Here is a 13,659-nt window from a genome sequence, read left to right on the forward strand (position 1 = left end):
TTTCCCACCGTCACCCTTCCTAGAGAGTCCATTTTACTTAACCAGTTGACCCATACAGGATACATAAGTCTACGACCTACCATTCGTGACGTGAGAATGCCATGTAGCCACCAGCCTTCCCCGTCATCATCCGTATAAGAAAGCCATTGTCATCTACCAGTTACCCCATACAGGCTACTTAGTCCTGTCATACATCATTTGCGATGTAAGAGCGTCATGTAACCGCCAGGCAACACGCTTATCATGCCCTGTCCGAGACATCTCCTGCCTACTTCTTTACCCCATATAGGCTACATGAGTCGACCATGTATTGTTTATGACGAGGGAGTGTTGTGTAGTCTCCAGACATCGCGGTCGGTATGCCTTGTCCGAGCGGTCTCGTGCCTAACTCTTTATCCCACTCAGGCTGCAGGGGTTGACAACATGTTATCTGCAATATGTGAATGTGATATAACCGTCCGGCCTCATTATCACCATGCCGCATCCGAGAGGTGTCCCTCCTACTCAGATACTCTACACAGGCTACATGGCTCCGCGATCTATCATTTGCAACTCGAGAATATCATGTAGCCATCAACGTCCACTGTTGTCATGTACCGTTCGAAGGGTCTCCTGTCTTCCCTGACACCCCACACCCTGCCCTTGATCCATCCTTTGGCCTAACCCTGATACTGACATGCATTCCCTGTTTGGATAAGGCTCACTCTCGGTGCGGTCGGACTGAGGTGTGAATGCCGTTGCGAGTACGAGGTTCAGCGGATAGAGAAGGTATACAGTATCGATTGAGCGCCTTCGGGTGTCACTGAGAGATCAGATATCGTGAAGAGGTCAGGTCGACACGATAGGGGTAGGGGATTGCGGAAACTCTACTTTTCTTCTCCTTGCTCATGCTGCAAATCTTTGCGCTGTGTCATGTGAATACTATGACATTCGGGAGGTTTAGATATTATGCACGCCGACAAGACTGGGCTTACGAAGATTGAGATGCACTTCGAGCAGGTACACGGGATAGCGCAACGATGAGTTCTTTGGGCCTCCTCAAAATCACAGCGAAGAGACGGGTTTCCGAGGGAATGCAACTGCTAGATTATAGACCATGAGAAGTATTTTGGGGGTCTGGTGGAGAAAAGAGCTCGAGATGGTTTGGACCCGCGTGTTGTCGCGATGTAATGTGAATGCGCAGTGTTGCGCACTGATGTCGCTGCTAAGTGGTCAAATATACTAGAAGGTATACGCAGTGCCAAGTTACATCTCGTATAAGTTACACTATCTGGTACGAGCGTGGCGGAGGAGTGCAAACAATGTATGGCGTGGACAACCTCAGGCATCGTATGCGGCCATGAGTCTCGAGCTTTGGCGATGCTGATACGAAGCCCGGCATCCACCTCCCCCACTGAGCACAGTCAAGGAAGGATAAAGATGTGTACCGCATAAGATACTAGTCTAGGATCGCGACCTTATCGTTCAGCGACCTCGAGATGATGTCGCAAGAGCTTGCTGGGAATGTATTATATGCAGCGCAGACCATCTGTAGAATTATCAGAAACCTCAGGCTTGTCATCGGCCAGTATTTGCAAGATGTCGGATACGATAAACGAGAAGACTGGTGGTGGTCGAGTGGCCCCGTGCCCAGGTGGCGTTGATGATTGGGAGAGGCAGCGACTACTCCCAATGAAGTTTAGTCTAGCAATGTTGCACTATCCATGGGTCGCTTCTCCATACTCCACTCCACTCATCACCTGTCCCATTACGACGCAAAGCTCTTATCGCGTTCGTTGATGTCTGTCGCCACGACTTCCAGTACTAGATGCACATACATTCACCACGCACGCAACTTCTCGATATGCCGTGTACGAAGATGCTCGCTTTCCAACCACCTGAGGAGGACATGAACTTACTATCACGCTCTCTGCGGTCCCTGGTCTGCTGACTATAGCTGCGCAAAGAATCGCGAACACCTTCTACATAAACCTTGGTAATGCGACACCGGAAAAGCTCCCGCAGTGAATTTCGTACTCGCGGCGGCGAATCAGGAGGCAGCCGTCACCAATCCAGCCTGCATGTACCGAGGAAATCTTCCTCTGGTCCACGTGTGCGGTATTACTATTCTGGTCCAAACGTGTCTTGTAAAGGACTGGCCACTAAGATGGCACTCATTGCAGTTTCCATCATGTCCTCTTCGCCTACCTCGCTGACACTGAACCAAACCTTCCTTCGCTACCGCGCGCAATGGGAAAGAGCAGGAAAGCACGATGGCACAGAACAATATCCAAATATGCAACTCCCATTCAGCTCGATACTTCACGACCCAGCAACATCTTGGAACTATCGTTTTCGTCTCAAGCAAATCGTATCAAACACGCTCTTAACCCAGTCATAAAAGATATCATACTACTCACGCACCCATCATGGTGGCCTTCGGAAAGCCAATCCTTGTCCTCGAGACACGGCCACCGCCGCCACCACCGCCGACTGTCCGCACGCATCCCCATCTTTTTTGTAGTTCACAAGCAACCTGCCAAGCGCCCGCGCCACCAAACCGGCAGGCACCATCCCGCCCTCCACGCCCGGGTTCATACATACCACGACTCACGTGTCCAACCCCGACTGTACCCTCAATCTCAGTGCCATACCCCCAACAACCTCTACAGCCGCCTCCAGCTCTACACGCACAGCAATCATCACCACAACCACCAACCCAACCCATCATACCTAGTGAACACGTATACACGGCCCCGACCCGTCCCCCCGGCCTCTCCACCCAACCAGGCCAATACCCTTCCCAACTCTTCCACGCACTCAACCACCAGCGCGAATGCCCAGGCTGTGTGCACGAACGCTTCTACAGCAAGGAATACAGCACGTATCACTGGCCGGCGTGTCGATGGTTGGAAGCGAGGGCGAGGATGGGGAATGCGGTTGTGGAGGTGGGGTGTGGGGGGTGGAGGAATCTCGCTAGGAAAGAGAGTGAGAAGGGAAACGGGAGTGGAAGTAGTGAGGGGAGTAGAGAGGGGAGCGGGGATGGGAGTGCGGCGAGTGGGAAGAATGGATGCTCGGTTGGAGATGGAGGAGCGGAGAGGGCGGCATGGGAGAGGAGAGGAGTAGATGGAAGGGGGGTGAGGGCGTGTGATGGGGCGGAGAGCTGGAGGAGGGAACAGAAATGAGGAGGGGTTTGGAGGTGGGGATAGAGAAGGAAAGGGGCTGTTCCTCGATAGGGTTCGAATCGCTTCGCCATACTATACCTGATTCTGTTTCGCAGACTTGTGAACTCACAGGTCTGGAGGCCATGATGTAAGAAAACACAGGTTTCTGCAATGAGCAAGAAAGACCAAAGGTGTTGGGTAGAGATAAGAATGAATAAAACTGATCGTACAAGTACAAACACCACGTACCTACAACGCCATAGCACAAGATATCCACTCCAACACTCCTTGATGGATGCATGTACTCAACGCCAAAATTCAAACCCAAAGTGCCCCTAAATACTCTCCCCCGTTTCCGCCCTCGGCCTAAACCCATCCGGCGTAAACGTCCAACCCCTCCCCTCCGTAGGCGTCATAGCCCTCCTCCTCTCCACGGGACTCCAATCCATCACGCCCGGCGCCGGCAACCCCGCAATGGCAGCATCATCCCTCGCGCGCTGCCTATCCATACTCTGTCTCTCCAAACTCTGTCTTTCCACCACACCGCCACCACCACCGCCAGCCGCCGTCGCAGCACTCCCCTGCATAACCACGCCGCCCGGACTGCCCAACCCCTCGGTATCAGTAACCAGCCTAACACCCGCGGTACGCTGGCGTTCCCTCTCCTTGACCGCGCGTTTCCCCTCCGCCTTCTTCTTCTCGAACTCGATGATGAGGGTTTTGAAATACGCTTCTGCGGCACTGGTGGCGGAGTAATGAACCGGTGTCCAACTATAACTATTGCTTGCAAGCGGATTCGCGCCGTATTGCAATAACATCCTCAGCGCCTTTAATTCCCCTGCCGCACTCGCATGGTGCAGCGCTGTGTTGCCTTGTAGATCGCTCGCGGAGAGGAGGTTGGGTCCATGGAGGATGAGCGTGGGAATGAGATGCAGCGTCCCAGCGCCAGACTGACACGCCAGCATAAGAGCATCGAGCCCAGATTTATTCTTCCAGTCCACAGCCTCAGGGAAGCGTTTGGCGAGGTAAACGCCGCATTCCTCTTTACCAGCAGAAGCGGCAAGCATGAGGGGGGTTTCCCAATCGTTGTTCCGCGATATCATGCCGTCTTCGTGGCCGGCGTCGACGAGGAACTCGGCAATGGTTGTGAAGCCATGTTTGGCCGCGAGGTGCAGGGACGTGTTGGAGCGGTCGTCAAAATCCGGGTTGCGCAGGTACTTGTGGTTGTTGCGGATGATGCGCTGGACGAGGGTGAGGTCGTTGAGGAGGATGGCGCGCCGGAGTCGCCGGGGTACGTCAATCCTGAGGGACGCCATTAGGGACGCGTTCTCGGCTGGGAAGGCGTGTGGAGGGTCGCGTTACTCTGTGGGATACGACTTACATGACTGCGGCAGTGAAACATGGTGGGATGATCAAACGGCGAGGAGACGCGCGGGCAATCGCGTAGTGACGTTGGGAAGCTGAGCTGCTGTGGGGCGGGAGCGTTGGGCCTTGGACAGGCTGCGGGGACCTTTCACGGAATCTTGCTGCAACTGGCCTAGTACTCGCGTGGATGCGCTGCATGGATCCGTCCGTCAGATTAGCGACTCTTGTAGCATCTGCACTGTCACATGTCACTGGTGGGTGATAGTGTGTGATGACGTCTCGGATCTGGTCTATTCACGCATCATTAAGATGTTTGTCCCACATTGTCAGGAACTTCTATCAATGCCAGCCCACATGCGGCTATCTTACACGCTCACGGAATGATTCGTCCAAGCTGTAATGCCTCTACAAGCCCTCAAAGTCTCCAGCCGCATCGTCCTCGTCAATGTCGCCATCTTGAATCTCCTTGGCCAACTCGCGTTCTCTCTCGCGTGCCTCCTGAGCGTTCTTGAGTTCCAGACGATGTTGGTTCATGGGGTAGCGCATGGCCTTGACGCACTCGTCGTGCAAGGTCAAGCACGCCCGAATGCGCTCGTGGAATGCCTCGCCAGGCTCGCGGGTTGCATAAATGTCGCCAGCGACCTTGGTCTGCATGAAACCCTTCTCGTGATCGATTGAAGCCTCTATGACTCCGTCGCGGATAGCCTTGGCAACGATGTACTCGGCAGACTCCTCGCTCTCAAGACCAAGGCGGATGCAAATGTCACGGAGCGAAATGCGCGAGTATGAAAGTGACAGCATGCGAATGCCGGTCTTGATGACGTTCTGGCGTAAACGGAGGATCAGAGTGTAGGTACCGTCACGGTGGAAGACGGACGAGGATGTTTGCACAACCTTGAGGAAGCCCTGTAGGTCACCCACACGGACTGCCTGGACCAGGCGGAAGTAGGGCTCCATGGCACGCTCCAAGCGGGGCTGGCTGAAGACGTCGCGCTCGGGGATATCACCCATCAGCAGCTCAACGACTACCAGGAGCTTCATTGAAGCCTGGTAGAAGCCAGTTGCGCAGTGGGCAGAAGGCGACTTGCGGGTGGCGCTGATCAAGTGCTCATGTGCCTCAGTGTAAGACAGCTGGATAGCCCGTATGCGACCAAGGTAGTACAGGTACCTCGCGACCTGGTTGTTGGGGGCGTTTGGTGGGAATTGTGTCTGCGCAACGAGGAGATCGGCTTGTGTGATGTCGGCGGTCGAGAGGTAGTTTCGGAGCAGCAGGGTGGTGACGGACGCCTGCGTGTCGGGGTCTTTCCTAAGCACGGCGCTTCGGAGGGCGGCGAGCAGCTTTCCGCGGATGTTGATGACGGGCGACTGCTTGGACGGGGGCTTGGGGTCCATCTCCTCGTGGAAGAGAGAGAAGTAGAAATAGGCCTTGGCCGCTAACGAGTCCAGTGTCCGCCTGTTGAGCTCTCGGATCTTGTCTACCAGCGTCTCGGCGAACTCGGCGCCCTCTTCAAACTCCTTCTGGTCGTAGAGATATACCTGTGCTTGTTAGAGATGCACCATTGCAACCGTGACCAAACATACCTGTATCAGGATGGCTATGTATACGTCCACCTCGGGCAAGGGCTCCTTGGTGTTGTTCTTGTTAAGTTGCACCTCCTCCTTGTACTGGGAAACGACGCTCTGTATCGCCTCGCCATCCATGCCAATGTACTCGATGAAGTTGCGCGCCGTGGCGTTGTTGGGCGAGTAGGTCAGGATGATGACGGAGCATAGTACGCGGTCGGTAAGCCTCTTGCGGAGCGACGATATGGAGCGGAGGGCGCGTAGGGTGAAGCGGGTATCGAACTGGGCGACGGCTCGCTCGAGGAGCACGAAGTTGCTGCGGATGTCTGTCGTCGTCGGATCAGCACGCTGGTACAGATACTTGCACGCCGCAACCTCGGTGGCGATGATGTGATTGGGACACATCTTGCGGACCGGCCACGAGGTGGTGCAGTTGGTACAGGGGCACTTTGAAGTAAAAGGCATGCTGCGCGGCGGAGTGGCCTACAGTGTCACTTACCAGCAATCGCCTTCTGCTCGACGTTCTCGGTTTTGGGCTGCTCGCCCTCGACGACGACGCCTTCCATGCTGTCCGCCATGATGGTCGCTCTTGACGTGGAGGTGGGGGGACGGAAGGTGCGGGTGTTTATGGGGGGAGTGGTGGGTGGTGAGGGTGGTGTTGATGCTTTGCGGAGGTTGAGCTCCCAGCTTCACTGACGCCAGCGCGGCGGAACATCGGGGAATAGTTATCGAGCACCGACGCGCCCTTGTTTACCCCCGCGTCACCCCAGCATACTCGATATACGCTCAGTTCCGGCATGGCGCTTCTGGATGCACATCTAGAGCAGATCTCGCTCTGCGCAGCGTCAATTGGAGAGTTGCCGTGGGTCTCCCGTCCTTCACACTCGATAGCTTCCGACTGAACACCCCCAGGTTCGCCCCGCCCAAGATCTTCACCAACGCGTTACTGCAAAACCATGATATCACGAGCTTGATTCGAGACACCGAACTTCACGAACGCGCGCTATTCTCCGTTCCTCCGCCACCCGCAGCCCCGAAGCATGCCGAACCAGCTCCGTCTACCAACAGGCGCAACACCATCTTCAACCCCAATGGAGGCGGCAGCACCAGCACAGGCGGCGGCGGTGCAAATGCCGTGCGAGCACCCAGACGTAACACGGCTGTAGCAGCAGTGCTTGGCAATGAGCTGGTAGAGAGAATACGCCGAGGAGGTGGTGGAGGAGCAGGCTCAGGTCTCGGCTACAGGATGTACAACGGCAGCAACAAGAACGAGATTGACGTCGAGTCACTGTTAGAAGGAGCTGAGAAGCTTCTTGGGGTCTAGTACGTCGAGAACACCAGGACACGTACCTTGAGCTGACCATCTGTAGTCCCATACCAGGCGTCCACGACAAAATCGCAGCCATGCGCCAACGACACGCCCAAGTCTCCGCCTCGTTAGAGTACTACGAAAACCGACTTGCCGAACAACAAGCTCAGCTCGGCAAGCTGAACCGCTCACGAGGTGACTACGCGGAGGAGGATGTGGATGAGCTTGAAGAGGAGCCCGAGCCAGTAGTCGTGTTGACTGAGGAAGACCTTCGGCGAGAAGAAGAGGAGACGCGTCAACTTGAGAAGAAGAAGAAGGAGCTCGAGGATCGTGTTACTTCCATGTCGAGAGATATATCTGGTTTGAGGTGATCTGGAAGTGGTTCAGAATGTGATTTGAAGTTAGGCTAGGAGTTGCAATATGATACCCCATGTTTTCGCCTCAGCAATTTGGACTATACAACGATGGACTACATGCTTATGCACGAGCAGAGAGAGGATCATGCAATCATTGTTATTCGTCAATCGTTACTAGGGATGTTTCATGTACAAAAGAGGAAACTCGCCAAAGTCTCTATGTTTTCCCTCACTAAAACAGCGCACCACCCAGCATAGCGCCACCAAGGAAACCAGCTGCAATGGGCAGACCAGCACCACCGCCATAGCCGTATCCATACGGCCTACCGTACGGCCCAGCAGGACGCATATACCTCACACCAGGATTTCCATACTGGCGGGCACCATACGGGTTATATCCATAAGCTCCCCTTGGAGCATACGGTCCATGAGGCGGCTCGATATAAACATCCCTGCCCTGACGGTCCTTGCCCAGCAATTGCGGCTGCCCCGTCTCCATAGCACGTATCAGAGCCTGTCTTGTACGCAGATGTTGAAGATACGCCTGTCGTTCCTGCTCCGCACGCTGAGATCGAGACTGTTCACGCTGCTCATGTGTCTGACCCGTGATCTTGTCCTTCAGCTTCCTCGAAAACTTATGGATTCCAGTCGGTTCGCCAGGGGCCGCAGCGCCTTTACCCTTCGATGTAGGTCGCGGGGGTAGTTGGTCTTCCGCGTCGGAGTCCTCAGCTGTGAGGTCCTCCAGTGTCATGGTTCGGTGCATGCGCGTGTGCTTCTTACGCTCTTCAGGAGTTAAAGTGTTGAGGTACTGCTCGTCGTCGTATGGATGTGTCCATATGCTACGTGGAGGATCGGCTTTGGTATCGACGAAGAATTGGTGGGAGGTCTCTGGGTCGAAACTACGGACCCAACCATCAGGGAGCGCGCGCATCTCGTCTTCCATGGAGCGGCGGCGCTCGGGTGGGATGCCATTGCGTTCGGTGCGTGCTGCAGGGCCGTCGGTCGAGACGCGGTGGATGCCTTGGGAGGGTTCGGCGTCGAAGATGGCGGCTTCGTAGCTGGGTGGTGGCTCGTTGGGATGTGAGGTTGCCATTGTGGAGGGTGTAGGTAGTATGAAGTTTTCAGAGAGGTTCCTCGCACTTTTCTGGAGACAATGTCTTCAATTTGAGGTAGTAGAGCTTGTAGGTGAGTAGATTAAAGGCTGTTGCAGTGTAAGTGGATGTAGTGACATCGTTCGAAGAAGGAAGTGGCGTCGATGCTCATGACGTCAATGTGGCAGTGCATCTCAACGGGGCTAAGGGGCAGCATCTCCGATGTGTTTCTGGCATGTGATCTTCGCCACCTTCCTGTGCATCGCCAATTTACACCATTCTGGATCATGGCTTTGCCACACATAATGCAAAAGCCTGAAACGCATGCGCAACATCCGGAGAAGCCTTTTAAGATATCCATGAGTGCACACCAGCCTCGTCTCTCCACCATGTGCGCTTGTCACACTGCAGAAATCCCCACAGGGACGGATGGCGCGTGTCCCACCGTGGTCTCGAGACCGACAACCGAGACCCCGGCGCTGGCTTCGGTAGTCTGAGATCTCGTGTTCGACGCTTCTTGCACCCGGTAATTTCCCAGCTATGTCCGCAGCATCTGCATTTGTTGCATCGGTCGAGCTGGACCGAGGATTACATCACGAGCGTGCTGCGACGATGCCAAACATCTTGGACGAATCGATCCCAACCAGGGAAATCATAGTAGCACCGCCACTTTACTTGACAAGAGTTCAAATCTCTGTATCATTCTTACACACATCTCAATCAACATACCTTGCTCCGATGATCATGCGGCTGAAGCACCACACCGAGTTGGGAAATACTGTGTCAAACACGCAGGTCAGGTGCAGCCTTCCCATCCCTCTTCTCCTCTACCAAGAGTATATGGTCTTACGTCTACCGTCGGAGCAGTCAGCCTCGCGCGCACCTTGCTATCATTCGGAACCACCCACAAACGCTTTAGGAGATCTGCGCCGGACTCTGGCTCTTCCTTACCAACCCTCGAATAGGCCTGGAGATGCTTGGGGCACGTTGTTTGGTCATGCGAAGAATCCACGATACCACATTTATGGAAACTATACTGTATGCATCTACTGACAAACGTGTAGCTTCTAGATGTGTGTACTCCTACCGCTATTGAGCCGTATAGCCTCCCCTATTTTCATCGACTACCACAGCTCCACAGATCCATTGTCTGAGGCAAGAACGTATATCACCATATGTTAAGGGTTACTAGTCAAAGAATTATGGGACGACCCGGGCGCCACGGTCGATTTGTGCGCTCGAGCACCCGATGAGCTGGTCGCGAGACCTTTGGCGGGGTGAGGCTTCAGGTACCCGAGAGCCATATGTGCTACCAGGCGAGTGCATGTACTTTCCGAGGAACTGACTTGGGCAATCTCCCCGCGTTTGGAGTATCCACCCTTCACGGCTTAGGTCGATGTCTTAGATGGACAAACCGACCTTCCTATACTGAATATGGTTGGCCATCCCCCGGTAATTAACGCTACGGTACTGTACCTCATGGCTTGCTTTCCCAGGTTATATAGCTCGCTGCGCCCTGCAGCAAGGCAATATTTACCGGGTCACTGTCCATCACCGACACATTCCTTCATCACACACACGATCCAAGGACATTCACTTACTTGACCTCGTCTGGATTACAATCCCTATCTTAACTTCTCGTACACCTATACACTCTCAGCTGTCAGCATGGCGAAGCTGACACCTTTCCTTCTGGCCTTGTTTTATCTTTCGCCTTCTGTTCGCAGCCTGCCTGCGGGAGGAGTAGTGATAAGAGAGCCAGCTAAGGTTGCGGCCCGCGAGATCACATTGACAGACGTTTCGGTCACTACAAGTTATAGCACAGCTATTACGTCGTTGCAGTCGGCCTCTCCCACTGTAGAACCATCCAATACTGGTGTACGTTACGATGCCACACACCGGCGTTGAAAGGGTAGAACCTGACAATGACTAGAGCTTTTTGACGGGCCTGCCTTCAGGTGGTTTCACAAAAGATCCAGTCGATGGCCCAGGCACTACAACAGCCACCAAGCCACTGTGTCCCGATGAAACGCCTCTTGAGCCTGGTCCTACAGCACCCTTCAATCCAGCTTCGTCAAACATCTTCCAATCTATTGCGAGCGCAGTAATTCCGTCGGCTATCCCTTCCAGAGCAGACCACCCCGTTCAGAGACAGAACATCGATGATAGAGACGTACCAGCCCAGACGAACAAGTTTTATGCCAACTTCTTCCTTGGCAGCCAATCTTTCCCGACCTGGACACACCCTTACTCTCTGTCGTGGGCTCGCCGAAGCGATGGTGGCCCAAATGGTACGTAAAAACATACGCAGATGTCAGGCGCATACTGACATGAACTTCTACCCATCTCAGGTATTGCCATTAGTCACACAACTCGGGACAGATTTGCTTTCGTTCCAAATGCTGATGATACTCGATTCTTCATCTCACCGCTCGGTATCCAACACATCATACTGTCCGCAAAAGAACTAAAGGCGGATACACATCTCTCCCTTTCACGTTTGGGGGCCTTCTCCACGTATGTGAACTTGCGACCGAACAACCTCCAGGGAACCCGCATCATGATGTCTCTTCCTGTCGTTCAGGGCATGGGCATGATGACAGCCGTTTACGACAGAGCGACACCAATGATCAAGACCACCGTCTTCTTCCTTTCCCTGGAATACGTTGCGCTCATCAATGGGATCACGCACAAGTATCGCATTGTGCTCAATGATGGCTCACACTGGCTTCTCTACGCCACTTCGGATGGGTCTATTGGTACACCTCCCTTCGTATTGGAGAACAGCGAGACCATCACCGGCCCGCCCGACTTTGTCGGCAAGATCCAAGTTACCAAGAATCCATCGGGCGCGGCAGTAGAGGGCATATTTGACAATAGCGCTGGTGTATACCCAGTCAATGCCTCTATCTCCGGGAACGTCAACGGAGCTTTTGGAAATTACACAATAAGTTGGGCCAAAGGCGGTGCAACAGAGCGACCGTTGTTGATGTACGCGCTACCTCATCACGTCGAGTCGTTCGATCAACAAACTGCGGCCGCATTGAAAGACATCACACTGGTCACCACGACGAAGGGCTTTGCACGAGCTATTGTTGCCGACAAGATGACAATGGTGGAGAACGATCTGCCCGACAGTATTGGTTTTGCCCCGTGGGCCAAGAACCCCAGCGCAGCTGGAGGCTCGGAGAACATTAATCTGAACGCCCAGGCCCTCGCGCTCATCAACCAAGCGGGCATAGCTGAGCTCAGCCAGAACATGATTCCGCAGACCTCACTGAACAGCATGTACTATTCCGGCAAGGGATTGGCCAAGTTTGCTGCAATCATCTACACAATGAACACCATGACGGGCAACAGTCAATACGCTTCCGCTGGGTTAGGTCGCCTTAAGGACGCTTTCAACGTTTTCGTCAATAACACGCAGCCCGAGCCACTTGTTTACGATCAGGTCTGGAAGGGTGTGGTGTCACGCGCCAGCTACTCCGGAGATCTTGGTCTGGACTTTGGAAACACGCTATACAATGATCATCACTTCCACTACGGGTACTTCGTTTACACCGCTGCCGTCATCGGCCATCTCGACCCTACATGGCTCGGCGAAGGTAGCAACAAAGCCTGGGTCAACAACCTAGTCCGCGACTTTGCAAACCCCGTAAGTGATTCGGAATTCCCCTTCCAGCGCTCCTTCGACTGGTTCCACGGTCACTCCTGGGCAAAGGGCCTCTACGAATCCGGCGACGGCAAAGACCAGGAATCCACCTCGGAAGACACTTTCGCCACCTACGCGCTCAAGATGTGGGGCCGAATCATCCAAGACGCGAATATGGAGGCACGAGGAAATCTACAACTCGCCGTCCAAGCGCGCAGTATCAAGAACTACTTTCTCATGGAAGCCGACAACAGGAACCAACCCGCTGGCTTTATTAAGAACAAAGCCACCGGTATCCTCTTCGAGAACAAAATCGACCACACCACGTACTTTGGCGGAAACATCGAATACATCGAGGGCATCCACATGATCCCGCTCAATCCCTCCTCCGCGTACACTCGTCGTAAGCAATTCGTCCAAGAAGAATGGGACACATACTTCAGCAACGGCCGCGCAGAGCAAGTCCAAGGCGGATGGAAGAGCATCTTGAAAGCCAACCAAGCGCTCTTCGACCCACAAGCTTCATACGACTTCTTCGCCAACCCCAATTTCAACGAGCAGCTTGACGGCGGCGCGAGTCGCACGTGGTATCTGGCGTACTCGGCGGCGCTGCTGGGTGCGGATGAAGCTGGCGCGCAGCGCGATTACCAGATGGATTACGTGGGGCCTGAGAACGAGGGACAGAAGGTTGAGGCGAGGGGAGGCCGTGAGGTGGCCATTGATGTGGATGAGAAGTGGTATGGCACGAGCTCTAGTGCGTGGAGTTCTGGGTTTAATTGGCCTAAGCCTTCGAGCACTGGGTCGGCTTCTACGTCTTCTAGTCTTTCGCGTACTGCATCGATGACTACTTCGTCGAAAGCTTGGTCTTCGGGATTCAACTGGCCTACTCCGACGGTCGTTGTGCCTACTCCCGGTTCGACGTCTAGCCAGCCGGAGATGAAGACTATGGTCGCTGGTGCTGGTAGGAGGGATGCAAGGGGTGAGGGAGAGAGCTTGTGGGCGTTGGGTCTTTAGCGTGGAGGGTCAGTTGAGGTGGATTGGGGTAGAGCTGAGGCGTTGGTTTCTTCTTGTGGGTGAGTTTTTGTATATACTTATTCGTGTAGATGCTACGTTTAGAAATGACCACAGCCAATATCTCTTACGCGCGCCTCTTCAACCAGTCTATCCGCGCTTGAAGACA

At 54.2% G+C, this 13,659-nt stretch overlaps 5 protein-coding genes across 5 annotated transcripts; 2 read left to right on the forward strand and 3 right to left on the reverse strand.

Moving 5' to 3' along the window:
- Nucleotides 1–3,478: 3,478 nt before the first annotated feature.
- On the reverse strand, nucleotides 3,479–4,459 carry J4E93_006155 (uncharacterized protein; the record flags this gene model as incomplete). The annotated part of the gene is made up of 1 exon (XM_049344073.1): nucleotides 3,479–4,459. One exon carries the CDS (start codon nucleotides 4,457–4,459, stop codon nucleotides 3,479–3,481), a length of 981 nt encoding a protein of 326 aa, XP_049198508.1.
- A 454-nt stretch (nucleotides 4,460–4,913) lies between these two features.
- Nucleotides 4,914–6,649, reverse strand: J4E93_006156 (uncharacterized protein; the record flags this gene model as incomplete). Its single annotated transcript, XM_049344074.1, has 3 exons — nucleotides 4,914–6,044; nucleotides 6,090–6,397; nucleotides 6,571–6,649. The coding sequence occupies 3 exons, from the start codon at nucleotides 6,647–6,649 to the stop codon at nucleotides 4,914–4,916; spliced, it is 1,518 nt and encodes a 505-aa protein (XP_049198509.1).
- A 219-nt stretch (nucleotides 6,650–6,868) lies between these two features.
- On the forward strand, nucleotides 6,869–7,751 carry J4E93_006157 (uncharacterized protein; the record flags this gene model as incomplete). The annotated part of the gene is made up of 3 exons (XM_049344075.1): nucleotides 6,869–6,933; nucleotides 6,984–7,394; nucleotides 7,442–7,751. The coding sequence occupies 3 exons, from the start codon at nucleotides 6,869–6,871 to the stop codon at nucleotides 7,749–7,751; spliced, it is 786 nt and encodes a 261-aa protein (XP_049198510.1).
- Nucleotides 7,752–7,968: 217 nt separating this feature from the next.
- On the reverse strand, nucleotides 7,969–8,829 carry J4E93_006158 (uncharacterized protein; the record flags this gene model as incomplete). The annotated part of the gene is made up of 1 exon (XM_049344076.1): nucleotides 7,969–8,829. The coding sequence occupies one exon, from the start codon at nucleotides 8,827–8,829 to the stop codon at nucleotides 7,969–7,971; it is 861 nt and encodes a 286-aa protein (XP_049198511.1).
- Nucleotides 8,830–11,387: 2,558 nt separating this feature from the next.
- On the forward strand, nucleotides 11,388–13,493 carry J4E93_006159 (uncharacterized protein; the record flags this gene model as incomplete). Its single annotated transcript, XM_049344077.1, has 1 exon — nucleotides 11,388–13,493. The coding sequence occupies one exon, from the start codon at nucleotides 11,388–11,390 to the stop codon at nucleotides 13,491–13,493; it is 2,106 nt and encodes a 701-aa protein (XP_049198512.1).
- Nucleotides 13,494–13,659: the final 166 nt, after the last annotated feature.

This window comes from Alternaria ventricosa (genome assembly GCF_023758065.1).
Source record: "Alternaria ventricosa strain BMP 2768 chromosome Unknown scaffold_10, whole genome shotgun sequence".
Lineage (NCBI taxonomy): Eukaryota > Fungi > Ascomycota > Dothideomycetes > Pleosporales > Pleosporaceae > Alternaria > Alternaria ventricosa.